The sequence below is a fragment of the Phymastichus coffea genome, unplaced genomic scaffold (genome assembly GCF_024137745.1).
Source record: "Phymastichus coffea isolate CEN01 unplaced genomic scaffold, Cenicafe_Pcof_1.1 PCOF00056, whole genome shotgun sequence".
Classification (NCBI taxonomy): Eukaryota; Metazoa; Arthropoda; class Insecta; order Hymenoptera; family Eulophidae; genus Phymastichus; species Phymastichus coffea.
The window spans coordinates 1,715,488-1,727,614 of record NW_026706867.1 but is presented as its reverse complement, the minus strand read 5'-3'; the positions used below and the strand labels follow the sequence as shown (position 1 = coordinate 1,727,614).

At 31.3% G+C, this 12,127-nt stretch overlaps 2 protein-coding genes and 1 pseudogene across 3 annotated transcripts; 1 reads left to right on the top strand and 2 right to left on the bottom strand.

Annotated features, from left to right (window-relative positions):
- The first annotated feature begins 5,477 nt into the window (after positions 1-5,477).
- On the top strand, positions 5,478-7,358 carry LOC131666059 (porphobilinogen deaminase). Of its 2 annotated transcripts, XM_058938412.1 has the most exons (3): positions 5,478-5,633; positions 5,978-6,799; positions 6,869-7,358. In XM_058938412.1, exons 2-3 carry the CDS (start codon positions 5,995-5,997, stop codon positions 7,063-7,065), a joined length of 1,002 nt encoding a protein of 333 aa, XP_058794395.1. In that variant the 5' UTR covers positions 5,478-5,633; positions 5,978-5,994; the 3' UTR covers positions 7,066-7,358. The 2 variants fall into 2 exon arrangements, with proteins under 2 accessions (XP_058794395.1, XP_058794394.1); XM_058938411.1 differs by having other exon boundaries at positions 5,480-5,633; positions 5,978-7,353.
- Positions 7,359-9,439: 2,081 nt separating this feature from the next.
- Positions 9,440-11,220, bottom strand: LOC131666108 (puromycin-sensitive aminopeptidase-like). Its single transcript, XM_058938498.1, has one exon. It carries the CDS (start codon positions 10,038-10,040, stop codon positions 9,489-9,491), a length of 552 nt encoding a protein of 183 aa, XP_058794481.1. The 5' UTR covers positions 10,041-11,220; the 3' UTR covers positions 9,440-9,488.
- LOC131666083 (puromycin-sensitive aminopeptidase-like) lies at positions 10,288-11,576 on the bottom strand (annotated as a pseudogene).
- Between the last annotated feature and the right edge of the window lie 551 nt (positions 11,577-12,127).

The window sequence follows — 12,127 nt, the reverse complement described above, 5'->3', positions numbered from 1 at the left end:
ATTTGTAAGACCGGGCAAGTAAATATTTTGACAAAATATAGATATTTACTTAATCGTTGATATGTTACAATCAACCACTATTTATACGCAGAGACACATTAATAAACCAATCATTAGCATTTTGAGAGTGTACTATTCAACTCAACATCTTTATTTTGACAGATCAGATATGTTAATGTCGTAAAAATACAAAATAAATTAATTGTAGCTGAGGCAATTTTCCGCAACTCTTACAGCCCGGATTCAATTCCAAGTTTAAATAGGATTGAATCTAGGAAGAATCGAATACTTATTTAGGAATCGAGTATAATCGCTGATCACTATTTCAGTTTGTGCACATGTAGACGAAATTAATTGAGATTATTTACTGGCAGCAATCCTTAGAGTATATTTGTTAACACAGACTCGTTTCTGCAGTTAAAACCTAAATTAGGAAATATTTTTATTTTTTAATATACTATATATACTTGATTAATTAATTAAAGTACTTATTATTTTTCACATGGCCGTGTGCAATATGCATTTTTATTTTATGAATTAATGTCAAATAATTAATTAATTTTTACACTTTTGTGCACCTCGGAGGTCCGAAATCCAATAGTTCTTATGTAGAAGAAAGTCCCTAAATATTTTCATAAAATAAATTTTAGTATACAAGAAAATTATTAGGAAATAATCATTTTCGAAAAATCAAATAGATTTTCACACTTTAAAGCAACATTATTTACTTGACGATCGATGACAGGCCCGGTAAAAATATAATATACATTTTTGGCTGTTGTTGGTGAGTGCAGCCACACTCGCCACGGATAGAGGAAGTGGTAGAGGTCACGCGGGAGATCACGCTGAATTCGAACTTCCTTAGACACTGAGATTTCTTTATTTTTCCTTGAAACAACGTTGTACAGCGAAATACGACAGCTCGTCCGCGTCGGGGGGCCGTAAACGTCACAAGCAGGGCAAGCCTGCTTGGGAAGAGCGACTGACGCTGGGCTAAGCGGACGGTGGCGTTCCTCGACGGCGATGGTGTGTCCTGGCGAATGCTTGGCAGCGGCTGTAGGCGATAACAAAGGCGAGCGGGTCGACGACGGGCAGCAGTTACTGGTAGTAGGTACAGTATTAGGCTGATACTGTGTTGTGCGTCGCGATGGGCGACCTTATGTAGGCCGCCAGGCCGGAGTTTGATCCGCCTGAGCCACTTAAGGATGACCCGGGAGACCGAATTATTTCGCACTCATCCCCCTAAGCCTCGCTTCCTAATCCGGCTAATTCGAACCGGAGGCGCCTCTCCCACCGCTGATTTAGGCCCGCAGGTGGCGGCACCAACCGGGGCTCGACCACCACACATTATTTCAGACTTGTGAAGTTGACGCCCAAAAAATTTTTAAACATATTTTTGAGTTTTCATGAGCTAAGACGTTTTCTCCCTTTTTCCGGGTTAAGTCTCCGCTTGAAATTTTATTTCCGGATTTTCCATTTTTAAGAAAATTGCGAAAAAAAATCGGGCGTTCGTACAGCGCGCAAAATGCATTAAACATTTTTCTCCTGTTTAAAAAGAAATAATATCGATAGCGGATGATAGCTCCTTATTCCCGGATTACGAAACAATTTTCCTTTTGTCGATTTTCTATCAAAAATTATGGAAAATGTAAAAATTAGTAATATGCGGCAGTTAGTCGATAAAACAGGTAAAACGTTTGCTAATCACCAGATATCCCTATATAAGTTCTACATTACGTAATTATAATAATAAGTAATTTAAATTCTACTCAATTAACCATTCACATTTTATGTACATATACATAAATAATTTTTTTTAAGGTTTTCTATAAGTTTGTCAACATGTCAATTTTATAATTAATATTTTAACTATATAAAATAACATAATTCTGAACAAAGTAATAAAAAAATTGAATTGACTAGTTAAAATTGAAAAAAACAATCATTGATTAAAAACTTATAGCTTAGTTTTATATTTGTTGAATTATTTAATAACGAACTTAATTTTACTTCCATTCTTCTTAACAATATAAAGTAATAATCCATTGTAGCATATTATAAAAATACTTCAATATACAGGTCAGGTTAAAATAAACTATATTTGTTTTGTCAAAAATATATAATTTATTTTTCCTTGCTTATGTTATATATACAATATTTATTGATAAACATTGTGAACAATATGTCGTATTATAAAATATATTAAAAACTATAAAACAATAAGGTTGGATTATTTATATTTTTTTATGCAAATACCTAATCGTAATCATTATCCACAAAATTAGCAAAAGTGTTGCTACGTTGAAACAAATATATTTTTGACAAAACAAATATAGTTTATTTTAACCTGACCTGTATATTGAAGTATTTTTATAATATGCTACAATGGATTATTACTTTATATTGTTAAGAAGAATGGAAGTAAAATTAAGTTCGTTATTAAATAATTCAACAAATATAAAACTAAGCTATAAGTTTTTGATCAATGATTGTTTTTTTCAATTTTAACTAGTCAATTCAATTTTTTTATTACTTTGTTCTGAATTATGTTATTTTATATAGTTAAAATATTAATTATAAAATTGACATGTTGACAAACTTATAGAAAACCTTAGAAAAAATTATTTATGTATATGTACATAAAATGTGAATGGTTAATTGAGTAGAATTTAAATTACTTATTATTATAATTACGCAATGTAGAACTCATATAGGGATATCTGGTGATTAGCAAACGTTTTACCTGTTTTATCGACTAACTGCCGCATATTACTAATTTTTACATTTTCCTCAATTTTTGATAGAAAATCGACAAAAGGAAAATTGTTTCGTAATCCGGGAATAAGGAGCTATCATCCGCTATCGATATTATTTCTTTTTAAACAGGAGAAAAATGTTCAATGCATATGACGCGCTGTTCGAACGCCCGATTTTTTTTCGCAATTTTCTTAAAAACGGAAAATTCGTAAATAAAATTTCAAGCGGAGACTTAACCCGGAAAAAGGGAGAAAACGTCTTAGCTCATGAAAACTCAAAAATATGTTTAAAAATTTTTTGGGCGTCAATTTCACAAGTCTTGTTATCTGGGACTTTATATATTGAAATTAGAATTCCAGTGCGCTAACATACCGACAGTTTTATTTTCCCGCGATTTAAGCGTCGAAAATGATTATTTATTGTAATTGAAAATCAATTGTATTTACAACGAATGCGATAACAAAGGAGAACGAGGAAATGAGAGTCATTATTTAAAGTCCTTAAACGTTAAAATTCATCAATAATTTTATAAGAAAATCACCATATTTTAGCTACGTGGAAAAATTTGATTTCCATTTTTTTCGCATTCACGAATAAAAAATGGGAAATTATCACCGATACCAGGGAAAATTAAGGCAATTTATGTTATTTACCTTTTTTAGCCAACAATTTTTCTTGAACACCCTGGGACCTATTTTTTAGTCCTCGCCAATTAGACTACATATGATAAAAAAAGTAGGAAAATATCGTTTCAGTAGGTTACGCAATAACAATTATAATATTCAAAGATGAAGATTATATATCATTTTGATTAGTAAACTGAAAAATTGAATATTATGAGTAAAATAATAATGAAACAATAAGATCAGTCTAAAACAAGTATTTTTTATTTCATTTTAAATTGTGGTGATATTTTTTACATTTCGATCCTTGTAAATAAATACAATTTTCACACAAGTATCTATAATTACAAGAAACTTCTAAAACAACATTTATTTATTATGAGTCTTCTCAGTAATTTTAAACTATACATCAACGTGATTTAATATAAAAATTATATTTTTCCTGTATGGATAAATAATTTTTATATACACATCAAACTGACAATTGATATAAAGTGAAGGCTTCTATAGTATGTAAGATTTGACATTCAAAAGTTTAAGAAGCTTTCATTTGACTACAATACAAAAATAAATTGCCTGTTATGAGTAGTTTTAAATCACAGTTGAATTTGTGAGTACATTTTTTAACTAGTTTTTAATGTTTTTCTTTTTTATTCACAACATGGTCCATGACCATTTTGTAAACCATTCCTAATGTCAAACATCCTACTGCAGTAGCTTGAGCACCAACTCGAAGTTGAATTAAATATAAAGATGGCGTAAAAGTCAATCCTTTTGTTTTATATCTGTAAAATCCATAGCTACATGCTCCAATAAATCCCAGCATACCTAAAACCATTCAAATTACAATTGGGAAAAGATAATATTTACAAAAACTTTAACAATCTACAGATCTGCTAAATAAGATCACTAACTTGTCATGACAAGCGGCCTTGTTTTGAAATTTCTAATCAATAATTCGGTAAAATCTTCCTCATGGAATGAACTAACATATCCATCTCCTTGTTCTCCTTGTTCACCCATTTTTGGTATTTAATGGAAGATCTGCTAATCTAATGGTAAATAAAAAAATTAAATATAATAAAGAATAACCTGTGTATAAGTTGAAAATATTTACTTTCACTTTTATTTTCATGAAAAGCATCAATATAATATTTTGTATTTTTTAAAACATTGTAGATTATATAATTTATTTTAATTATTAATTTCACAATATTTCGTAACAACCTTGAAGACCAAAAAATTGTAAGGAAAAAAGTTTATTACATCATAAATAATTAAAGAAAATAGGCACATGAAAAGTATTTACGTTAAATACGTAAAAACTGTAACCTTTGTATTATGCAAAACAATTTAAAAAATCAGTACCGTGAATCTCAACTTGAGATTTGACAACTTGTTCTATAGCAATTACACCAACAAAATCAATACAATATTAACAATAAGTTATACAATAATATGTGAGAATCAACGATTATAAAGTGGTAACTTACCAACGATCTTTATAGCAGAAACAGAGTCCAACAACCAACTTGAAATGGGGAAAAGGGTGAAGGTCACGGTTATTACGCGTCAGCAATCAGCTATGCGGACGTGATCTTGGCGTTCTATTCAAACAGGAAATCACCTTCTAAACACCCTTGCACGACTGTTGAAACTCCGAATCACGTCACTAGTTCGCCTCCTAGCTCGCTAATTACTATAGTAGCTAACTCTAAGTCGCTGGCCGCTGTCACTGTCAGTGTAACGTGTATAGTTTCTGCTGTCCCCCACCACTTATATATAACAACGAAAATTTTATTACTTACGCCTGATTTATCACGTAAACGTACTTGTAGCATCTTGATTATATATTTGAAAATAAACTCTAGACTTTTTATTTATTTAATTTTTATAAACACAATGGTTATCTTTTGGTGTGGAAGCTGCGGTTTCAACTATCGTTTTACATTGAAGTATAAAAGCACAATTTACCGCCATCACGACCACGTGGTTGCAACCATCTTGTGATTTTCAGTTCAGTGAAAGTCTGCTACTCGCTTTCCTACGTGACTTGTGCACCCATCTTACCTATACACGCACACGCACGGACGCACACACACGCACACATACACACACACACACAGAATAGGTAGACGATTTTCTGAAAACATAAGTGAGGGTACGTAAGAGATTCGCACTCATGATGACTTATACGAAAATGTAAATGTGTTTACGTGCTAGTTGAATGATTATTAGGACATTGTGACGACGGTAAGTCGCATAAATACATTCTTAAATAAAAATATTTATTTTGACTTTTTTTTACGTCTACATATTGTTAGCGATTATTAAGGTCTTATTAAACCATAAACTTCGATATTTTCCTTTAAAAAGTAGCTTCGATTATCGCGAAATTAGAGTATTTTTTAAATTAGAGTAATTTTATTTTTATAAATTTTATTGATTATCTAATCTTTCATCCTGTAATTACTTTAAATAAAATTGGTTGAAATGATTGCAAAATATCTTGGCCATATTGTGTAAATTTTCATTTCAGAAGTAAGTCTCGTGTGCTGCTATCTTATGTTATTTCTCACGTGTTACTTTTATTTTAGGGAAGAACTCGTGCACAATGGCAGCGGGACAAGAAAATGTCTTTCGAGTTGGATCTCGAAAAAGTGAATTGGCTCTTATACAAACAGAATATGTAATTAAATGTCTCAAAGAGTGTAACCCAGATAAAGAATTTAAGATAATTACTATGAGCACAAAAGGAGATAAAATATTAAATGTTTCACTGCCAAAAATAGGAGAAAAATCTTTATTTACAGAAGAACTAGAAAATGCATTAGAGAATAATCGTGTTGATTTCTTAGTACATTCACTAAAAGATCTGCCAACTACTTTACGTGATGGATTGGCTATTGGTGCAATCTTAGAGCGAGAAGATCCTCGGGATGCAGTTGTAATGTCGAAAGCTTACAGCACATTCACATTAGAAACTTTACCTCATGGAAGCATAATTGGTACAAGCTCATTACGACGATCTGCATATCTAGCTAGGAACATGCCTCATTTGAAAGTTGAAAGTATTAGAGGAAATCTAAATACAAGGTTCAAAAAGTTGGACAATGAAGAAGGAAATTATGCTGCCATTATCTTAGCTGTTGCAGGACTAAAAAGAATGAACTTAGAACATAGAATAACTCATTATCTAGAGTCTGACGATACTCTCTATGCTGTAGGTCAAGGTGCCTTGGGAATTGAATGTAGAGAAAGGGATCCACGTGTTCTTTCCATATTAGAGCCACTAAATGACCTTCACACTACGTTGAGATGTGTAGCTGAAAGATCGTTTTTGAAATATTTGGGTGGTGGATGTTCAGCACCAGTTGGAGTAGCATCAACATTGAAAAATAAAGAATTGTCACTGTCAGGTGCCGTCTTGTCACTTGATGGTAAAGTGCTAATTAAAAATTCTTTAAGTTGTAAATTGTATTTACCAGACAATGATGGAGAGCCACCAAAAAAGTGTCCTTACAGAGAGCCAAGGACTTATGTTGGTGTTATACCAGGCCCAACAAATTCGATCAGTCTTATTGGTGCTGAACAATTAGGGAAAGATGTTGCTGAATTGCTTATTAAAGAAGATGCTATTGAAGTTATGTCAAAAGCTCGGAAAGATTATTTAAGTTCTGTTTAATATATTGAAAATCTAATATATTGCAGGTGGAGGTTTAATTTTGCATATTATATATGTAAATTTGTCTATAATCTTTATTATTTGTAAATTGAATTAAAGTGGTTATTGTTTAGTATTGTTATATTTTAAATTGTTATATTTTAAATTGTTCCAAATTACAAATAGATATTTATCTACATAAAAAGGGGAAAATGAATAAAACAATATTTAAAAAAAACATTTATTTTTATTGTTTAATCATGAAAAATGCAATATTTAAAAAAACTAAATTAATCTAATAATAAATGACTATACATGCCTTTAAAAAATAAAATCATCTTTTTTAATGTCAGTTGTTTATTATGAGTTACCTACTATATTCTTAGTAGATACTTTGATAGTATTATTTTCTCTAAAAGTATCAATATTTTACAGTATTCCGCCTAAAATATCTTGCGTATATTAAAATGCCGTATCTTATTTAAGTAGCTTGAATTTTATCACATTACAGATAAGCGCTTCATCTTTTGCTCGAATCTACGAATTCTTTGTTTGCTATAAATACACATTATCATTAAATCGTATGGAATTATAAATGACAGTACTTTGAATATAACGTACATCAACAGAAAACTGACTCTAAAAGATCTATCAAGATAACTGTGCTACATAATACCAATGAATATAGAAGCTTCAAAAATTGTTGGTCTAAATAACCGATGTAAGAGTATAGGAAAAAAATGGCATCGCAGTACTTTTCCAGTCAGTACACATTTCTTCAAAACTAGTGCCTAGCTCTCTTCCGATACGTGGAAATTTTTGGCACCGTAGACTGTAGAAATTCAAAAAAATGTCTAGAGAAATAATGCATCTTCGCCGAAGAATATACGGGGTGGCTTATATGTACTTGTTCAAAAGGTCACTATATACCAATGTATAGATAAATATATAGTAACTGACGCTCTCTAAGATAACTTATTTTCGTTTTTAAATTACATTTTTTTCATCAGAGTTCGATTTAGAAGTAGTCAATAAGGAGCCATGTATAATCGATCGTTGCCTTTTCCATTTGGATAGAACCACCAAGATTTTTAAAATAAATTTATAGGATATTGTTCGTGAGGGTAATTAGGAATGGCAATTAATGTGTACTCTAAATCAATCGATTACAAATATAGCAAATTATTATTATTTGACAACATACAGACTAAAACCTCAATAATAAACTAATTACGGTTACTATCTAAAGCCTTTACGTAGCCGGGTCTCACTCAAAACTTCCCTCCAAGGGCTAAACAGCTCCGCTTTTCTATTTTCCACGCTTTCAACTCAGACTATTGTTATCCGTGTTTCTCTCTCTCTTTTTCTCTATCATACTGACAACCGACTGCATGCTATACCCAAATCTCTTTTTACATATTTTTTTAAATATTTTTATATTAAAAAGCTGTCAAAAATTTGAAAAATTTTTCAAGATTTTGACACTGTATGACACAACAGCACAATTAACTTTTTTTCAATCTAAGTAATTCTCATACATCATGATGTGTATGATGAATAAAACATATTTCTATTTTCTATAAAAAAATAGTTTATAGCTGAATGAAATCAAGCGTTCACGGTTTCTCAGTAAGGGTCGTGCAATATAACAGCACTTGATGGTCGGATGGGTTACGTCAAGTCCTGAGCAACTTTTTCATTTTATATGTGTATGTGCATTTGTCATTCAATATTTAATAGTATATATATTATTTTAGAACATATTATTAAATCTGAAACAAAAATAATTTTTGTACTATTGCGCAATATGTTTCAAGACATTTTTAAGGTCGACATCGCGCTTTTTTTTTGGTCAAGTATAATCTAACAATTTCAGCGGTGACACATTTTGTTTAGAATAAGCCTTTCCGAGGACACCCTATTCGCTTTGTTTAATTCAGTTATGTTTCAAAGTTTAATTAAAACGGTGTATTTTTCTCATCCTAAATACACTCAGTTATTCATTTTTATATTTTATTTAATTTTATTATTTATTTTTACCTTTTATTTACGAAAAAATAATTATAATTTCATGAAAGTGCTTGTAACCGATTGTATCAGATATACATTATGATTTTGAACTATTGGTTTATACAAAATGAAAATATTTTTTATTTATTACACACATGTTGACATCGTGTATACGGCCCTAATTGCCGAGCTCCTATAAAAATTAGTCTTCTATAAGCTTCTATCTTCGTTTAATAATATTCATCCAAAAATACTATACCAAATATATAGAAATATCAAACTTTTTATTTTGGGTATAAAAACTTGATATTTTTTATGTAATCTTATGATATACAAAAAGATATATAACGTATTTTATTATATAAATAATCACTTATCACAATCATTTAATATTTTTTTAAAAAGTCCTCTATAGACAAATGATCTCGTTTTAACTAAGCAGCATTCAATATTACCGATTCAATGCTTTGTTTAATACTTTTTTCAGCGCTTGGTGTAGGATGTTTTTCGAAGAAAACTTTAATTTCTCGTGCATAGTTTTCAGTAACAAAATCTTTTGTTATAGCCTTAATCAATCTTATGAGTAAAAGACCATTTTTGTATCTGTCGATCAATTTTTTATAATTATCTTTGAAAAATTGCCACACTAAAAGACGACCTTTGTAACTCATTTGAATAGACGTCATTATAACTACTGTTTCTTGCAATCTGACTTCTTCGCTAATCGAAAATTCGAGTGCATGTTTGAGTAAATCTTCGTCTTTCGTTGCTCCCAATGACCCCAGGATTCGACTTTTTTCTTCAAGTAAATCAGTCTCGCGGTACAAACGTAATAAAGTGTTAAAAGTTTCAGTGTTACCGGTCATCAAAGCTGCGCAGTAGGCTGCTTTTCGTAGATCGGCTGGTAAAATGCTCTTTTTCGATACGTGATCTTCAAATCGACGCTTCGCTTTCTTAATTGTGGCTTCGTCTTCAAAAGATACCATACGAAATACTATCACAGCTCTGCAATCACCAATTATTATTACATGATATGTTCCAATTTCATAAAATATTTATATCAAAAATATATCTTAGCAATGTGTCCAAATGGCTTTCCTTTGGTTTCACATCCCATCTAAGGCGAGCATAAATATTTGCAAAAAGCTCTCGACCAAATGCTTGGAATTTCGAATTTATTTCCAGATGAGATACAAGTAGGCCAATCTTGCTCAAAATGTTGACAACACAGGTTCATACAGTATAGTCTACTTCTTGTTTAAATGACTCCATCAACTTCAAAGTCTGACTTGTTGAAATATGTCCAGCTTCTGATAGAGCAGAAAAATCGTCCTAAAGTCCTAAACGGTCCAAAGGGGGTAAAGTTTGATTTTTGATGGCGGGTATAAACTGTTCAAGTAATTCATTACTGTAGTGTTCTACAAACACTGACAGTTCCTGAATTGATTTTTATCCAACAATCTCTAGTTACACCCTCAAATTTTATATCTTTAGATTTGGTTTCCAAAAGTGCATTCATTATAATTTTTTTGGGTCACTGGATTGGTCAATTGACTGCTATTGGAATGACCCACTGACTATTTTAAGTCAGCTGAACCATCAGCAAAAAATCTTTCTTGAGAAATGTTTAGAACTCGATTGTTTTCATTGCTGGAAGGCTTTTCAGAAATTTTAAGAATAGGAAAACCCTGTTTTTTAGTCCATACAGACATTACATGAGCAACAGGCTTCTTACTGGCTTCTTCCAATGCTTGCCACAAGTTAATAGTCTCAGCATTAGAATAGCAGTACTTCTTTAGATATAAATGCATGCCTTTTTTAAAATCATCATCACCAATATAGGAATGTAACATTCTTATTATACTAGCTCCTTTATTGTATGAAATGCTATCAAAAATTTCATTTATTTCAGAAGGATTGTTAACTGGTACTTCTATTGGATGACTACTTTTCAAAGCATCTAATTTCAATGCAGTGATAAATGTATCTGTTACAAATTGAGTCCATATGTCATAATCTTTATAATGATAATCTACACATAGAAACTCTACAAATGAAGCATATCCCTCTTTTAACCACAAATCTGTCCACCATTTAATTGTCACTAAATTACCAAACCATTGATGAGTACCACATTTAAGGCCCCGGTCCTATAGCTATCGTATGAATGCGGACGGATACGGACGCGAATCGCAACTCTAGCAACATCACTAAAAATATCTAGTTCGATTATTTAGTACCAACACTACCGGTAGTGAGCAAAAGTAACTGTTGTTAGAACTCTAGCGCCGAACGTACCACATTTAATGTTCAAATGTCAGGTCTACCATTTACTTTTTAAATTCTCATGAATATTGCTTATTGATGAGTATGCTAATGTAAAAAAAGCTTTTGGGATGATTAATACATATCATTTATATATATTTTCTTCTTCTTCTCATATATTCAAGTACTTCCATAAAATTAAGGCCTAATTCCACTATTTGTAGTTGAATGTCTATCAATTCTCTATCATTTGCCATCTTATAGACTGCAATAATGTAAAGGTTAAATAAGCGTTCATTAAATGTGGTACGTTCGGCGTTACTATTTTAAACAACAGTTACTTTTGCTCACTACCGGTAGTGTTGGTACTAAATAATCGAACTAGATATTTTTAGTGATGTTACTAGAGTTGCGATTCGCGTCCGTATCCGTCCGCATTCATACGTAGCTATATATATATGTATCGGGGTCTAATGAACGCCTATCTAAACCTTTACATCATTGCAGTCTATAAGATGCCAAATGATAGAGAATTGATAGACTTTCAACTACAATTAGTGGAATTAGGTCTTCATTTTATGGAAGTACTTGAATATATGAGAAGAAGAAGAAAATATATATAAATGATATGTATTAATCATCCCAAAAACTTTTTTTACATTAGCATACTCATCAATAAGCAATAATCATGAGAATTTGAAAAGTAAATTGTAGACCTGACATTTGAACATTAAATGTGGTACGTTCGGCGCTACAGTTTTAAACAACAGTCACTTTTGCTCACTACCGGTAGTGTTGGTACTAAATA

What these genes read in the sequence shown, in the direction of transcription:
- LOC131666059 (XM_058938411.1), top strand. Translation starts at nt 5,995, where the DNA reads ATGGCAGCGGGACAAGAAAATGTCTTTCGAGTTGGATCTCGAAAAAGT.
- LOC131666108 (XM_058938498.1), bottom strand. Translation starts at nt 10,040, where the DNA reads ATGGTATCTTTTGAAGACGAAGCCACAATTAAGAAAGCGAAGCGTCGA.